An 18,233-nucleotide genomic window follows, 5' to 3' on the forward strand; every position below is an offset into this window, starting at 1 on the left:
TGCGGGGTTGGCGCCGCGGCAGCCGCCACGGAGGGCGGGCCCCGACAGCACAGCGTGCCTGGCTAGAGAAGGGCGGCGCCGTCAGCCAATAGGGGTGCGGCGGCGGGGCCGGCGAGCCAATAAGCGGGCGGCCGTGGCGTGTGTGAGTGTGCGCGCGCTACGGCTGCTTTCGGCTCTTCTCTCTCGCACTCCTTAGCGACGGATACGGCGGCGTTAGTGCGCTGCGCGGTAAGGAGCCAAGAGGGCTTTCTTTCCTCGAGAGATTTTCCGTTTGCGCCGGTGGCAGGGTGTGTGTGTGTGTGTTTGAAAATATTTCTGTACGCTGGGTCTCGGCCGCGGCGGGCCTAGGAGGTTTTCGGGGTGAGGGGGCGCTTGTGCCTGAGGGGCGGGTGAGCCTGTGGGGGAGGGGCGACAGGAGGTCCCGCTAATGGCGGTGAAAGGGGGGGGCGTTTCGGCCGTTGCTCTACGTGGCGCCGCCCGCTCAGCGCCACGGCTTCTGCAGCCGCCCGGGAAAAGGGAGGCGGCGCAAGGAAACAAAGCTTCCCTGGTTTTGCAGCGGCTAAGTGCTGCTGCAGAAATCATGGCGGACGCGGTGGGTGGAGAGGTAGCGGGAGGCGGGTTTTTTTCCTGCCGGGCCTGGCGCAGCCCAGCAGCCCCGGCGCTCCCTGTAGACTTTTCCCGCCGGCGAACGGAGCGAGGAGGCGCCGGGCCTCTTTTGTGTGTCTTGTCTGTCGGGCGGGTGGGCCCTTCGCTCGGGGCCGCCGCGTGGCGTTACTCCTTCCGCTCCCGGCTCCTCCTAGTAGCTCGTGGTCGCCATTACAGCCGAAGCAGCTCTTGAGAGCCGCCATTTTTAGTCGCTCTGCTCTACAGTAAAGGCAGATTGAGATTATGCAACTAGAGGGAATCTTCCTGCGCTCCCCGCGCGACCTGTTTGTTGCGGGTTTATTAGCTTTTTTTTTTTTTGACGGGTTCTGACGTGGGTTGTTGCGGTTAAATTGGGCCCTCCTGAAGCCTCGAGGTCCCTAACGGAAGTACTTGAGTGCCTTGTGCTGTGGGCCGCCTTGTCCGCAGCGCGACGGGGAGGAGAACTGGGGAATCTTTTTTGTTGAAAGCTGTTTATGAGGGGTTTGTGACACCTTCCACCCCCCTGCTCTCCACCCAGAGCCAGTGTTCGCAGATCGTGTTCTTGCTTGGTACTGCCAGCCTGGTACAATAGCTCCTTCCCTCTTGCTAACACCGTTAAATCTGTTTAATCGAACTCTACGTTATCGTAGATCCTGAAATCCGTTTGTATACAGTATTGCGATTGCATGTGTTGGGGTTTATCTTGTTTTCCTCAAATCAAATGACCTGCACCAAACACAAAGAAACCAAGCTGCAGTGGTACTGCGGTTTTTTTTTAAAGCAATAGCCAATTTATGGAAGTAAATCCACTTCTTCCCAACGTCGCAACTATTTTCTGCACTTTATCACACGGTTGCAATTATTCATCAGTTGCAATACCATGAAGATGAATTCAGTTTCTTTCACTGTGATATAGGAGTCCCTGGCTTATATTGAGCTGTATTCACTGTTATGTTGTGTTAATAAGAAAAAACAGTGCCTTTCAAAAAATTGGATACAGGGCATGTTTTTCATGTGAAAATAAGTTCTGAAGTTTTCTAGGATATAAGTTGCAACTAGCAAAAAAATTATAAGGTGGCGTTAATTAGCTGAGAAAACTAATCAGATCTGAGAAATTCAGAGTAATTGCTTTAGTTCCTGAAACAGAGGACTTGGCTTCAGTAGGAAAAGTGAATGGGCATTAGTGTTTTTCCCTGTAAAAACTAGAGTGAAGTCAAGATTATGCATGAGATGCAGTTCATGACTGGGCTGCAAATAAAGATATTTGATATGGTATGTACTCTTATACAATTCTTGAGAAATTCACTTAGGAGAAAAGAGGCATTGTTGGACAGACATTTGATATGTTTCGTTTTTATTCTGTATTCTGGAATATTGAACTGTAAATGAACAAGACCAAAATGGCTGTATGTTGCTTTTCATAGGCTGACTGATCTTTGATCCCGCCCAGAACGTTTAAGGTTTGCTTGGCGAAGCTATATAATATTGGTAAGTGCTGGAAACCAAATGTCACTTCATTTCTTTAGCAAGCTGCAGAGTTGGCTGCTTTATTCTAAGCACTTAAGGGGCTTTATTTATTTTTATTTGACAGGTTGTATCTGCAAGGCTAAAAATAATGGAGACTGAACAGCAAGAAGAGACCTTCACTAATACAGAAACTAATGGTAAGCTATCTTGTATGTAATCAGAAATTACAGCTCTAATATGTGAAAGTAGTAACTATCTGTCAAGGGTTCAGAATTATAAATGCCATGATTTGTGGTCCAGGCAGCCACCATATGCAACGGGTGTTGGTTTAATGAAAACCTAAATTAAATGCTGCAACCATGTCCTATTCATTGGTCATTTTAACATGGATCGCTCAGATTTCTGAGGGCATTTGAATCACCTGGGGGTTTTGATTTCCAAACGTGGAAAGGGCTGAATACATTTCCAGATATTTAAAATTATTACATAAATGATGAAAAAACTTTGTGTAATTAAAATGGTAACCATAGTGAGTTATTTTACATTCCATAACTGATAATCCCAACATAAGCATTTTGATGGGTTAGATGCTAATTGGTATTGTTACTATTAATGTGAATAAAATGCTATCTTAGCAAACATAGTTTTATAGTTAGGTTTTTTAGAGCTTTCAGTAGAAATGGACAATAAGGTTGCTTTATTGTCTCTTATATTACACTTACTGTTTGACTGTTCATTAAAGCTAAAAATAGCTTACTTTTATTAATGCTGTTAAGATAGTAATTGTTTATAGCTAATTAGCCTTGGCTTAAACTTTGAAATCCCCACATTTAAAAGACTCCTTATTCCATTTAATAAAATGACTTGTGCCCTACAGCTTGTAGAAACTAAAAATTTGGATTGTTAATCCTCTCTGTTTTCTAAAATATTAGGCAAACGTCCAGCTGAAGATATTGAAGAGGAACAGGCCTTCAAAAGATCAAGGAACACGGATGAGATGGTGGAACTACGCATTCTGCTTCAGAGCAAAGTATGTTCTGTTACATAATTGCACAAAAGTTATTGAGTATGTGGTATTTTGTTGTAATAATTTGACAATCCACATTTGAGGATGAATAGTGTTCAGAATAAAGAGAATATCTGATTATCAGTTTAAGCATACCAGGGGTTATATCACAGAACTCTTAACAGATTTCTGTTTGGAGAAACAGCAAAATGTTTCTGCCATGTGAGACAAGAAACCTGATTTTAAGAATGACATGGCATTAATTTTTTGAAGAAAAGATTAAGCTATATGACATACCTGCTTTTCTGAATTTTGGAAAACTGCAGCTCATTTGTAGGGTTGAAAGTTGATTCCTAGTTAAGCATTACAATATTCAGCCATAACTTGTACCTTATTAAAACATATCATTAGTATTTAAATTTCAAATCTGCATTAATTGTTTGAATTTATTTTTTATCAGGAAACCAAAGGCAAGTCTCATGTTTGCTATAACTTAAAGTTCTGTGTTTAGGTTGGATTTATTTGCCTTATCCACTTTTAAAAATCTATCTGAGAAAAGGAGTGTCAGCTTCCATTTCCAATCACAGCCTTATTATCATAATTGCATTTGTGAAAATCAATTTCAACTTTTTTTTAATAGAATGCTGGAGCAGTGATTGGCAAAGGTGGCAAAAATATTAAGGCACTTCGTACAGACGTGAGTATTTACAAGTTAAACACTAATAATTTTGCGTAGCTATTGTGCAAATTTTATATAGGTGTCTAGTACAAGCCACTTGTATTAATTTTTTTTAAAATCTTAAGTGTCAGGATATTCCATTCATATAATTAAAACAAAGAATATGGAAAAAATCCTGTCCCTTATTTTACAAAGCATTACACTAAACTGTATTTCATTGCTTTGGCTTGCAATACCAGAGAGCTTAAGCTTCCAATTAAAATAATTCAAACCTGGATGGCCATTCTTTATCCAGCTATACAACTACCTTTGCTTAAACAGTCTATCTCTTCAGGAGAGAAGTGTTCAGACTGGCATGATACTATGTACAGAACAGTTTAGCTGCATTCTAATCCAGAATGAATTTTTCATGATCATCACAGTAAATACACCTACCTTTTTATAGTGGGTTGACTCTTGTGAATAGACACTTTCAGTATTAAGCCTCAATACTTAAACACTATGCTTTGTAAAAAGAAATTTTTTATATTGTGCATAGTCTTCAGTTTTTGAAAGTATTATATTGGTATTTAATGAAATATTTGGCACGATATCATTTCACATTGTGTTTGATATTTTCATTATATTGTAAAACGCCTGCAGAATGTTATAACTGTCAACTTTGGTTACTAGATCTGAGGTATAAGTAAGAACTTGGGTAGTAATCACATGTGCATTAACTGACCTTTCTGAAGCTAGTGTACTTAAAAATTCACCTGCCTAAATCTAGATTTCATACATATAATTCATGGATTAGTGGCTTTCCCAATTTTCCCAGGATTTCAGTAATCTGAATCTCTACAGATTTTGTGTCTACCCTCACGAGCCAGCCTGCTACTGCAACTTCTAATGTTAAAAGTAGTTTAGGCCAAGTAACTCATTTTTACGGTCCATAACTGTTAAGCCACAGTCAATGTAGCTATCCGTTATTGTGTTAGTCTTCAGAACAACTTAAGCTTGTTTCATTGAGAGTAATGAGTATAGTTTGTATTAAATTAAAATTTATTGCTTTTCCCCCTCTTCCCTCTCCTTGTTTTTTTGGCCATATATCTCTCCGTTGCCCATGTACTGGATCGACATGCCCCTGCGTTGCCCACCATGACGTTGGCCCATCCGCCCCTGAACGCCCATGTGAAAACCCTGGTTGGCTATGCCCAAAAATGTGCTCGTTGCCAAACGGGTGCCTTACTTGACAACTTCTGATTGAATGCCCATGCCCAATGCCAACATCCACGAACGCCAATGACCAATGCAGTACAATGCCAGTGTTTCAGTCCCAGACAGCAGTGGCCCCGAGCGGTATGTCCCAACAGTTTATGCCTCACTGCCTGATTAGAAAGAGAGAAATGTATATTATTACCTGCCTTTTATATAATTAAATAGTATCCCCGTAGACGGTGTATTGTTTTTTTAAGTTTTCTGTCTTATTTTCCCCATTAAGTCTTTTTTGTCACTGAACTTTTACGTGAGTTGCCCACCCAACAATCCACTAATTTTATTTCAATGGAAGGAGCACAGCTTCAATTGATGTATATTTGCTGCATTGTAAATCAGATTGTTTCAAAATAGTCTCTTGCTCTGCTCTGTCTTTGTGGTCCACCTTGCTCCCCCAGCATTGCCTGTTCATAATTTTTTCTGATGAAATGCTAACTCCTGGTTCACTCTCCTTCACTTCTCATTTGTGTTGTCTTTTTTGTCTTGCATTTGTATTCGTTTTCTTGCAGAGCCCATTAGTAACCTAATTTCTAACTGGTCTCATAACCCTATTCCAAATATAATGTTCACCACTTCCATATTCCCATGTTTCCTATGAGAAGGTGTGCCAGTTTAACAATGTAATAGTGAGGGTATCCTAAATTAGTGGTGGCGGGGAACATGAGTATTCACTCCTGCTTTCAGTTCTTCGTTAATTTCTTGTCCACTTAATCTGACTCCTTCCACGAAACTCATTCTCTTATCTCCACAACCTTATTTTAAACTTGTACCATTTATATTATTGGGCATAAACAAAGGTGCATGTGCTGTATCTTCAGCAAAAGGTTTACTTAAGTGGGGAATATTAACTCATAAGTTCAGCTCTGTAAAGTTGACTTATAACACATACAATTATGAATACACAACTTACTTTACCTTTTTCCCTATCTTATTTGTGACACCTGATGCTTAATGCTATTTGACAGCATACTGAGTATAAGTGCAGATATCGAAACAATCGGAGAAATTTTGAAGAAAATTATCCCTACTTTGGAAGAGGTAAGTGTATTTGGGTGTATAAATCTGAAGGAAGTGTGTATGCACACGAAAGCTCATACCAAGAACAAACTTAGTTTGTCTCTAAGGGACTACTGGAAGGAATTTTTTATTTTGTTTTTACATCTGAATGGTGAGCTTCAAATGCTCTTGTTTTCGGTCGCTAACTTGCCCAATTGGAGTGTCAGCAAGAGTTGTTTGTTTATAGCACACAAAATAAAATTAAGTTTGAAATTTTAATGCACTGAGGCAGGCCAAAGGTCCATGTAGCTCAGTATTAGTTTGTATTTTGATTTTATTGTGTGAACCACCTTGACATCTCTGGATAATAAATCATCAACATCATCATATTGTCTACACTGATAGTGGCTATCCAAAGTTTAAGAGGGGACTTTGCCAACCCTTTCTGAAGATGCCAAGGCTTGAACCTGGGAGCTTTTTATATACAAATTCTATCACTGAGCTGTGGCCCCATGTTATCTTGGGGTGCATTATTAATAGCAAGGTCACTGTGTGTGGTCATAGGCCTTGATAGTAGGGGGTGATTTGATTTTTCCTATATACTGAATGTTCCTTGCCTTAAATAAAACCCACTAAGAACGGTAATCTGGCTGGGAAAGTATTTTAGGCTAGTCTACTTACATATGCAGGGACGCGGGTGGCGCTGTGGGTTAAACCACTGAGCCTAGGGTTTGCCAGTCAGAATGTTGGCGGTTCAAATCCCCGCAATGGGGTGAGCTCCCATTGCTCGGTCCCTTCTGTCCACCCAGCAGTTCAAAAGCACGTCAAAGTGCAAGTAGATAAATAGGTACCACTCCAGCGTTTCCATGCCCTGCTCTGGTTGACCAGAAGCGGCTTAGTCATGCTTGCCAGTAACGCGAGATGAGCGCCGCAACCCCAGAGTCGTCTGCCACTGGACCTAATGGTCAGGGGTACCATTACCTTTATTTACATATGCACACCTTGCAGTGAGAATTTCTACTTTGAACATTAGGAACCCCCGCCCCCCCACTACCATATCACAGCTGTGTTTGAAACACCTTTTAGATTTTTAAAAGCAGCTGGCTGGGCTGCATAAGTTGGAAATCAGAAAAAGTAACAGTATGGTACTGTACTGGGTACTAAATGGGTACTTGTTCAAGCAAACATCTTACTGACTGTTTTTCTCATTCTTCGCCCGAATATGTCTATAGTATCAACATTACAAGGGAAGTGACTTCGACTGTGAGTTAAGGCTGTTGATTCACCAGAGTTTGGCTGGAGGAATTATTGGTGTCAAGGGTGCTAAAATCAAAGAACTCAGAGAGGTAAAATAATTTTTGTCTTTTGATATAAACATAGTTACCTTAAAAATAATCACTTTCTTGAAGATGATGTTCAATTCATAGTTGTTACTAGTCATTGGGTGGCAAGAATGCCTCAACCTTACTAGAATTTATTCATCTCGTGCTGCTAAAGAATTAGAAACCCAAATATGTTAATAATTTGCAAACACAGTTTCTTTTCAGTGAAAGAAAGTGTAGAGAAAGAGATCAATTTTATTATTCTGGTTTTAACTCTGGTTACTAAAATTGGTGACCGTCTCTAATACTTCTGTAGTATCTGAAGCTGTTTCTCATTGTACAGTTGAAATGGCTAGTGAAAAAGGTATGTGGGTGTCTGATCCCCTTGATGGAACTTGTACTCCAGAGATTCTAGAGAAACAATTTCTTACTAGTTACTGCAAAGGTGGCAGTTTCCACATAATTTGTACACTGTATTTGGAGGTTCACCAAAATCTGAGCCTGTGTAGTAGCATCACTAAGTGTAAAAATGGAATACGAAATCTATAGAGTGAAAACATAACCTAATAATTGTCAAACACTTCACAGTGGTCTTTGTTAAACACATTTCACTCCTGGTATAAAGAACCAACTTGGGCTGCTGACAAAATAGCTACTTAGAGCAGGGGTCCCCAAACTATGGCCCGGGGGCCAGATGTGGCCCAGTCGCCTTCTAAATGCGGCCCGTGGACTGTCTGGGAATCAGCGTGTTTTTACATGAGTAGAATGTGTCCTTTTATTTAAAATGCATCTCTGGGTTATTTGTGGGGCATGCCTGGTGTTTTTACATGAGTAGATTGTGTGCTTTTATTTAAAATGCATCTCTGGGTTATTTGTGGGGCATAGGAATTCGTTCATTTTTTTTTTTTTTAAATACAGTCCTGCCCCCCACAAGTTCCGAGGGACAGTGGACCGGTCCCCTGCTGAAAAAGTTTGCTGACCCCTGCCTTAGTCACTTAGTTTCTGGAGTACAGGCCTCTATGAATTAGGGTTCCAAGGCTAAAAGTCTGTCTATGATTTGAGCACTGATGGAGGAATACTGGGACAAACCCAACTAAATATGACTTGTATACAACTTACAAATGTGTTTAAAGTTGATGATAAAAGCAAGTGGGTCTGCCACAATTGTGTCTGCACAGTTTTGCTCAGCAGACCTTTTTATGACTGTTGAAGTGTTTTTGCAGCCTGGCAATCTTTCACTGGAAATTTTTGAAGCTTTAGACTCATTGTGAAGACTTTATTTTATTCATTTGATTAAGAAAGGACATTGTTTCATCTAGTCTTAGAGGCAATAGTAAGAGCAGTGTTGCAGAAGCTCTGCTTGATTCCCAATTAATTACTTAAAGTCAAACCATTTGCTAGCTGTGGTGGCTGAGCACTCGATTATTTAGACATTTAAAGACCAGGGTTTGGTGCTGGGACTTCTTTGGCTTCATCTTCTTTCTGCATCTCTGTAGGAGAGAGATTGAATGTGGCCCTGTTGAGTGTCTTGTACGCTTTGAGGTTATTGAGAATATAAAAAATAGCACCACACTTTATTGCACTGAGTTAGAGGTTTTGTTTTGCAATGGTTCCTTCTATTTCGTTGGGACATTAATGTACTTCTCGCCGTTGGCTCTTGTAGAGTTCTGCTGGGGTTTGTCCTAACTAAAACTGCTGAAAACGCTCATCTTGGATTTTGGAGCGGATTCATGATGGTCCAGCTCAATTTATTCTGATAATCTGAAACGTTTGTGGCAATATTCCTTGAATCACTTAGCATGATGCAGCATGCTAGCATTACTTAGTAAATAGTAATACAGTTGTACCTTGGTTCTTGAACGCCTTGTGACTTGAACGTTTTGGTTCCCAAACACTGCAAACCTGGAAGTGAGTGTTCCGGTTTGCAAACGTTTTTTGGAAGCCAAACGTGCAACACGGCTTCCGTGGCTTCTAATTGAGTGCAGGAAGCTCCTACAGCCAATCGGAAGCCGCACCTTGGTTTTTCAACATTTTCGGAAGTCAAAAGGACTTCCTGAACGGATTCCGTTCGAGAACCAAGGTAGGACTGTACGTAGCACTATTTAGCATGATGTCAGTAAAAAGTCCAATTGAGAAGCACAGGATTTGTTGGTAGCCCCAAAAGTAGTTCTTGAAAACTGCTTTGTGATGTGGTCATGTTACACTTAAAAGAGCAGATACGCAATTGGGAGTGTTCCTATGTCCAGGCCTCCTATATCAGGTGGAGTTGGTAGCCAGGAGTGTTTGTCTACTGACTTTGGCTAATGTACCAATGGTTTGAATGCCTGCTAAAGAAGGATTGTGCAGGCCCTAATACCTTCCTGATTGGACCACAGTAATGTGTGGGCTTTGGAGCTGCAGCAACTTAACAGCTTGGAAACTTTACTTGGTTGGTTAGATATGTTAGCTGACAGAAGCTTATAATAATTTGCTGGCGCTCTTCTGGCAAGAAATTTTGTTTTCAGACCAAATTTAAGCCCAGATATCAAGCTATAATGTAGTAAATGGTTAAATTTAAGGAATAACCTTTGGAGGGAGTATGTGGGTTGGATGTAAGTTGTGGAACCAAGCATGTGAAAAAACAACAGTTCTGCTTTTAAATGCATTTTACAAATTTCGATTTTGAATTAGGGTGGAGGGAGGAAACTCAATAGGGGTGGGACCATAAATCATTCCTGTATTGTTGAATTTTAAAGATATCAACCGGTGAAAAGTAGGCGAACCATAACTAGTGTAATTATATGGTTTGTATTGAGAATGGGGTTTTCTTAAAGGTTCTCCCCAATGAGCTTTCAGTGTGTATTGTTTCTGCCGCTACTTGTTCAGCATACAGATATCAAAACCAAGCTATGTTAAATAGTTTTCAGCTTTCTTACTGGTTGGAGCCGATTCTAAATAATTTTTAACTTAAAATTTTCTTGGCAGAACACTCAGACCACCATTAAGCTTTTCCAAGAATGCTGTCCTCATTCTTCTGACCGAGTGGTGCTAATTGGTGGAAAGCCTGATAGAGTTGTGGAATGCATCAAAATAATACTGGATCTTATATCAGAGGTAATTAAATCTTTACAATAATTTGTTTTCATACCCTCCCATGCCTTTTGTGCAAAGATAGTTTCATTTTTTGCTTGAAATAAGCTATACATGCAACTTGAAGAATTGGTAGTCCTTTAATATATGTGTTAAAATATAATTATGGGAAATGTTCAGAAGGCTAAAGTTGTTTTCCTTTTTTCATATTAGTCACCAATCAAAGGACGTGCACAGCCTTATGATCCAAACTTTTATGATGAAACGTACGACTATGGTGGATTTACAATGATGTTTGATGACAGAAGGGGGCGTCCTGTGGGATTTCCAATGCGTGGCAGAGGAGGCTTTGATCGAATGCCTCCAGGTCGTGGTCGTCCAATGCCTCCACGAAGAGATTATGATGATATGAGCCCTCGCAGAGGACCTCCTCCCCCTCCTCCAGGCCGTGGTGGTAGAGGTGGCAGCAGAGCTCGCAATCTTCCTCTTCCTCCCCCTCCTCCTCCCAGAGGCGGGTAAGTTAACATTGTAATGCTTCAGAGTGCTTTTGTACAGCAGTATTGAGTTAACAGCTGCTTAGAGAAAGGTTTGTGCTTGGGGGAGAACATAGTAGTTAATAAATGGAACTGGATTTTATGTTTGTTTTAAGTGGGAAGGGTGGATTTATAAAACATGAATTTCTGTGACATAATATTGGTCTAAAAGTAAAAAAAAACACTGATTGCTTTATTTTCACCAAATCAATTTGCTTATTTATGTATTTGACAATGTCTTTATGTGAGTTTTTTCACTTGTAAACATTCTAAATTATATCATTTGCATTTTTAAGGGACCTTATGTCTTATGACCGAAGGGGCAGACCTGGTGATCGCTACGATGGAATGGTAAGTTATGTTCAATAGGAGAACTCCGAATACAGTTTTTCAGTAATTTGGGTATCTTGAAAGCATTGTTTTATGTATGACTTGGGATATCAATGCCCTTTTACAATTTTACCTTTCACAATTAACTTGAAGTTTTGTTTAAGGAAGTGTTCATGAATCTTGAGTATTTGGAGACTTTAATAGTATTGTAGCTCAAGTTTTTCTGTTCACTGGCACATGTGTACTTAGAACAGAGCTTTTGAAACTGTGTCACGACAGGCTAATGTGTTGGCTGCAGTCTGTAGGCTTTCCTGGGGCTGGAAAGGGGTTAGTTTAACCTCCAGAGTGCTAATAAACTGAATTACTGTGTCATGAAATGATGCATGTCTAAAAAGTGTGTTGCCAGCATGAGAAGTTTGGAAAGCTCTGACTTGCAGGATCTTAAGCTTCAGGGTTAGGAACATAATTCTAATTGTGGGTCATCTTTTTCAAAATGAGTAACAAAATGAAGAAGAAATTATTTTGACCAAGTTACTTAGGTCAGAATCATGTAGGGCTGTAGTTCCATAGTATTTTATGTTTGCAGTATGAAGGGAATATAAAGTTATATTTTACTGCTGCCAGTTACCTGAGAAAAATGCCCATTGACTTCAGTAGGATTATATCTAGGTGGGCAGGTATAGAATTGCACTGCAAGGCTCTTAGCGTATACAAGATTTCAGTCTAATTTACTGTGTACAGAATTCTTAGGAAATACCAGAGGGGAAATGAACTCAGTAACTCATAACACAAGTTCTTTGAGTGACTCAGAAGCAAATTAATTACAGTATAAATTTTAATGTAGTAAAAATACATAACAATATAGTACTAAACTGCCAAATTAAATTAAACCACAAACTGTATTTTAACTTAAAACATGTAATAACTAAAAAATAAAAAAAATCCTTCCAGTAGCACCTTAGAGACCAACTAAGTTTGTTCTTGGTATGAGCTTTTGTGTGCATGCACACTTCATACCAAGAACAAACTTAGTTGGTCTCTAAGGTGCTACTGGAATTAATTTTTTTTATTTTTTATTTTGTTTTGACTATGGCAGACAAACACGGCTACCTACCTGTACATGTAATAACTATTTGAAACATTGAATCAAGTCAGGCTTGTTTATTTTATGTTACTTTATTTTGGGCATTGTGAGAGAATTTATGTAAGTAATTGAAAGAGCCTATGATATATAAAGCAGTATCCAATATTGCATGCGTACAGGGTCTGTCACTTACATGAGGGTTCAGATCCATGTGTAAAGGCAAAATCACGTAAACCCAGGAAACCCCCAGAACTACTCCCTCACCCTGCGCAATCATCCATACTTGTCCAGAGCAGGCCTTGATCTCTGCCTTGCTTACTGAGCTCTGGGGAGGCGCTGCAAGGGCCCTGGTGGCATCCCATAACCCTTGAACATCCTTCCCAGAGGTTGGTAAGCAGTGGGTTTTTCTTGCCCTTTTATTTCTTTTTTGACTGTCTGCCCAAGGTCACAATTGTGTAAGTAAATTGCGTAAGTGGTGGCCACTGCCCACTTCTTACACAGTGGGATTTACCCCTGCAGCCCCCACCAAATCTCCTTTGGAGAGTCTCCCAACCTTTGTAACAGAATGGGGTGGTCTGCAGGGGAAGGTATGGAAAAAGGAGCATTCTCTGCATCTGACTGAAGTCAATTCTGCTTGCTTATGGATTTCAATCATGTTGCTTAAGAGCTGCACTTGGCTGCAGAATAATATAAGTACAGTAGTGCATATGGAAATTGCCTTAAATTGTCACCTATCAAGCTTGTTTTGCATATATTCTAACATGCAAACTGGTTCATGCAGTCTGTATCACATATACAAGTTTAGAGGCACATAGCTTTATGATTTATGAGTCTATAAAGTTTCAAATAACTTGTTTCAAATGTATTTTTTCTTTCTCCTCTTTGGCAAGATGATGCAATGTCATGTCAATGCTTGCGATGACATAGAAACTCCAGAAATGGTGAGTACACTAATTAAAAAGCCTGCTTTGATTGGTGTTCTTGATGGTAGGAGAGAGGCAATAAGGAACTGGTTTTGCTCATAAACTGCCATTGCTAAAAAGCTTCCATTTGGGGGTTTGCTGTTACTTTTAGCAACAACTTTCTCCTGCATCTTCTCCTAGAAGCTTGTAGTTGAAATGGATATGTTTAGATTAAATTCAAATACTTGTAGAGGCAAAGGAAACAGTTTCCTTAAGTAGGGATGCTGCAAAATTTCCCACCTGCTGCTTGATTTGTACAGTACTGTGGAATTCTTTCTCGTGTACTCGTTTCAATCCCAGAAATGTTACAACATATTGTTTGTATAGTTAATTAATATGGGATGAATGAAACATTAAAATACCTGAAGCAGTGATTTGAGGTCCTTATAAGGAAATGTGTGTGCCTCTAAGTTGGCAATTGAAGGCCTGAAAGATTCCAAAATGTTTTCGTTTTTTTCTTAATATGTGTATTTGATAGGCCTTAACTGAAAATGTTCAAAAACCTTTATAAACCTGTGTGCGCACACTGACATGATGAATGTATGCATGGGTATGCATAGGCTGCTTAAGCTGGGTGGCGATGGAAGGAGAGCTTGCCAGTGCACTAGGAAGGCATTCCATCACATGTTGAATTAGTGGAGCTGAATTTGTAACATACCTCTGACTAGAACTGAGAATGTTTTGAGTGTTAATGGGAATGTAATTAGCATTACTGCCTGCCTTTTTTGTACAAGGTTGTCAGAATGTTAAATAGGGTTCAGGGGTAATAGACTATTATTGAGGGCTACAGCGGTACCTCGACTTACGAGCGACTCGACTTCCGTATTTTTCGACTTCCGAATGACCTCCGGAAGCAAAAAAATGGTCGCTGCTTCCGAAATTTTCGACTTGCGAAAGGAAAGCGGCGGCACAATACCTCGACTTACGAAAATTTGAATGCGCTTTTTTCGACTTACGAATTTTTTTCCCGTTCCGAGATGGCGCCTTCGACTTACCAAGATTTCGACTTACGAACGCGCCTTCAGAACAGATTAATTTCGTAAGTCGAGGTACCACTGTATATAGTTTAGTCGTTATCTGGTATTGGAATATAAACAATTCCACTATAATTATCACTGACTTTGCATGAATCATGCTGCATAAAATACGTCTGGTTAATTACTGATTTGGTGTTCTCCGTTGGAAAGTACAGTGGTACCTCGGCTTACAAACACCTTGGGTTACAGACTGCTAACCCGGAAGTAGTACCTCATGTTAAGAACTTAACCTCAGGATGAGAACAGAAATTGTGCGGCAGCAGCACGGTGGCAGCGGGAGGCCCCATTAGCTAAAGTGGTACCTCAGGTTAAGAACGGTTTCAGGTTAAGAACGGGCCTCGGACCTCTGGAACAAATTAAGTTTGTAACCAGAGGTACCACTGTATTTTGAGATTGTTGAGATACCTAGATTCATTGGGGAAGGAGTTCCACAGTGCTGGTGCTTTGGTGGTGAAAGGCCCTTGCTCTCTTTTGAAATCTACCTATGGTTTTATGGCAGAGGTCCAGTTATATATAGGTAGAGATAGATAGATAGATAGATAGATAGAGATAGCAGCTGTGTAGAATACTTTCGTTAGCTTCCATGTTACATGAAACGAAAGCTGCTAAGACTTTCTTTTTGTTTCCTTTTTGCTAGTTCGAGGGTGGATCAGGATATGGTAAGCTTTAATGCATGTGTACTATATACAATTTACTGTTCAGTCATTAAAAGGGCAAGATGCATACGTTTTAAATCAGACTATTCTTATGCAGGGGGTCGTGGCTCTTACGGTGATCTTGGCGGACCCATAATTACAACACAAGTAACAATACCCAAAGATGTAAGTATATTCCCTGTAGTTAAAATATTTTCAAATAAACCTTGAGACCTTTTTGTTTTTGTTTTTTTAATAATTTTAGACGTATGGTTTTTTAATCTTTGTGCAGTATGTTAGACATACTGTTACCTTTAGTGTTAAATGTTAAGCTTCTATTCTGCTTTGAAGGAAATGGGTTAAAAATTTCCTCCCTAACTTGTTATTGAACATACTATCCAGGAGTGCTGCCTAATAAATTGTCATATTGTGTAATGGTATGTTTTTGTACTCTGGTAATAACTTTGTATGCTGTAATATTGCAATTACTAGCTGCTGCTACTAAAAAACAACCCTTAACTTTTTTCTAGTTGGCTGGTTCTATTATTGGAAAAGGAGGCCAGAGGATCAAACAGATACGCCATGAATCAGGAGCTTCAATCAAAATTGATGAACCCTTAGAGGGCTCAGAAGATCGGATAATAACTATCACAGGCACACAGGACCAGATTCAAAATGCACAGTATTTACTGCAAAACAGGCAAGTTGCATAGAACTGCAGCTGTAAACTAAATGTGTAAATCATTACTGAACTTTGTCTCTTGTATGGTATGCCTTTTTAAAGAAAGCTATTTAAAAAGACAAAACACCTTTATGCTGGTAGTGTATACTAACTTCTGCACTTGGTAGTATGCCTTTCTCTTCTGTTTTCCATTCTTACTCTGTGAAGACACCCTCAAAACTAATCTTGCTGGAAGGGATCTTAACCAAGCAGTCCTCATTTCTCTGGTGAAAACTGCTGCAAAAAACCTACTTGTAATCTATTACATAGAGCCTGTAGAAAATATAGAAGATTTCAGTGGATGTTGGTCTAGTTCTGTGTGGAAGACTAGTGATTTTGTTGTTTTTAGATAACTAAATCGACAACAAATCGCAGTCTGCCATATGGCACAGACCATGCCTCTACAGGACAAGTTGAAAACTATGCAGCATTTCACACCTCACTGGCATTGCTTCCTTTTCTGCCATGTATAACAGCTCTAGGTTTTACTTGCTTTATTTCTTCTAACATCAGCTGTCTAGTGAACATTTTGCAATGTGTAACTTGTCTTTTTGAAAGTAGATAACCACTAATTACAAACTGTAAAATTTTAACCAGTATGTATTGTCTAATATTTGTAATTGTTTAAAATGTATTTGCAAATATTGATTCAAGTTGTTTGTTCAACCATTCTAATACATGCCTTTTTTTTCTTTTTCCTTATAGTGTGAAGCAGTATGCAGATGTTGAAGGATTCTAATGCAAGATATTTTTTCTTTTTTATAGTGTGAAGCAGTATTCTGGAAAGTTTTTCTAAGACTAGTGAAGAACTGAAGGAGTCCTGCATCTTTTTTTTTTCTTAAATCTGCTTCTGTTTAAAAAGCCAACATTCCTCTGCTTCATAGGTGTTCTGCATTTGAGGTGTAGTGAATTTTTTTTGCTGTCACCAGATTGTAATGTTTTTAGTTCTCTACATATAGGTGGGTGGGAGTGGGGTGGCTTGCAAAACTAACATTGGTATTTTGAAACAGCAGCAGAGAAGGTGGATTTTATTTTTGTTCTATGTTGGTTGTAAACTGTAATGTTTTTTCTGTCACTTGTGAACCATCTGCTTTATACCTTTTTTGTTTTGAAGAGGGAGAAGAGTACTGGTAGTTCACTTACCTATCCCTGGCATCCATTCAAAGCAGTGTGCAGAATGTAATGCTCTTTTGTAAGATGTTTTATGATTTTAAAAATAAATTTAGTGAACCAATTCTTGCAGTCATTTTTTATGCATACTTCTGTAGCTAAAATACACTCTCTACACCATTAATTAGAGCTTGGCTTTTTCCCTATACCAGAGAAGCAGAACACCCAATTTCATTGTTTTGGCAAATTGGGAGTATTGATAATGCACTGACTCCAAAGTTTGATGTGTGAAGAAACTGAAAAATATTGAAACAGTTTTACGTTCTTGTTACTCCAAATGTATGCCCCTAATTATTGTACTGCAACTTGTTGGTTTGAATAAAATTTCACAAAACTTGATTTGTCATGAAATAGCAATTAACTGTAGATGCTGTTGGAATTTTAGTTATTTCTAGCATTGGCAATCTTGCCCATATCCAACTGTAACTTGTTTAAAATGTTTCTATTGTATAAAAACTGAATGAAAAACCAATTGTATCTCACTGTTTATTGAGTTGCATAGAAAATGTGTGTGGAATCAAAAGAACCTGGATATTTTCATGTAAAAATCTCAGCATTTGTATTAATAGTTTACAAGTTTATTTGTCTTGAATAAACATTGTAATAACATCCAGCTGCATGTAACATCGAGGTTTCAATATTTACTCAAGGTCTAATTCTCTACAGACTTAAAATATTTTCCTCTCTGTGTTTCACAATAAATTACCGTAAAAGACAAGTTGAAATCTACCATGCCCTTCTTTCTTAGCTCTGAATGCTACACTGAGAAGCTATAGAAGAATATTTGCCAAAGATTCCTTCATTTGAGATACCTTTAGTATATAAGGAAGAACATCTTCATGAGGGCTTTTTGCAAAACCTGATCATGTGTGCTACTTGTGTCAAAGTTAAAAAATGGCATATAAAGTTGCAAGCGGAGAGGAAGCTATGCTGCAGTGGAGTGCTTTAGAGCAAAGAGAACAACATAGATCTGGATTGTCTGGTAGATCTCTGATATGAAGTGGATCAGCAGTGATACTTGATACCCCATTGGTGAAATGAAGACTTGGATTAATCGGAAGTGGATTTTGAGTACAGAAGAGCTCCATTCAGTTTTGGTACTCAAAAGGATATTTTTGGACTATAAAGTTTTATGCCATTTGCACTAAGCTTTGATTAATGGACCTTTATTTTTTCAGACAAAATGAAACATCCTTGCATTAGAGTGTATTTTTAATACCTCTAGTGAAATTCACCTAAAACAAAATGCTGTCTTTAGCTGGGTGTTGGCATATCATGTAGGAGGGAGGGGTTTCTGGGGGGGGAGGTGTGTCACAGCCTGCATTATGCATCGGGATTTGAGGC

The 18,233-nt window shown here is 39.3% G+C and overlaps 1 protein-coding gene across 3 annotated transcripts; it reads left to right on the forward strand.

The window, feature by feature from the left end:
• The first annotated feature begins 97 nt into the window (after nt 1-97).
• On the forward strand, nt 98-17,502 carry HNRNPK (heterogeneous nuclear ribonucleoprotein K). 3 transcript variants are annotated; one of them, XM_033164380.1, is made up of 16 exons: nt 98-228; nt 2,049-2,112; nt 2,216-2,288; nt 3,024-3,121; nt 3,738-3,794; nt 5,071-5,114; nt 5,996-6,068; nt 7,259-7,372; nt 10,313-10,441; nt 10,631-10,932; nt 11,247-11,301; nt 13,255-13,305; nt 15,001-15,022; nt 15,102-15,184; nt 15,529-15,698; nt 16,425-17,502. In XM_033164380.1, the coding sequence occupies exons 3-16, from the start codon at nt 2,240-2,242 to the stop codon at nt 16,456-16,458; spliced, it is 1,281 nt and encodes a 426-aa protein (XP_033020271.1). In that variant the 5' UTR covers nt 98-228; nt 2,049-2,112; nt 2,216-2,239; the 3' UTR covers nt 16,459-17,502. The 3 variants fall into 3 exon arrangements, with proteins under 3 accessions (XP_033020271.1, XP_033020273.1, XP_033020272.1); XM_033164382.1 differs by having other exon boundaries at nt 16,485-17,502; XM_033164381.1 differs by lacking the exon at nt 2,049-2,112 and having other exon boundaries at nt 179-228.
• Nucleotides 17,503-18,233: the final 731 nt, after the last annotated feature.

This window comes from Lacerta agilis, chromosome 11 (assembly GCF_009819535.1).
Source record: "Lacerta agilis isolate rLacAgi1 chromosome 11, rLacAgi1.pri, whole genome shotgun sequence".
In the NCBI taxonomy this organism is placed as follows: Eukaryota; Metazoa; Chordata; class Lepidosauria; order Squamata; family Lacertidae; genus Lacerta; species Lacerta agilis.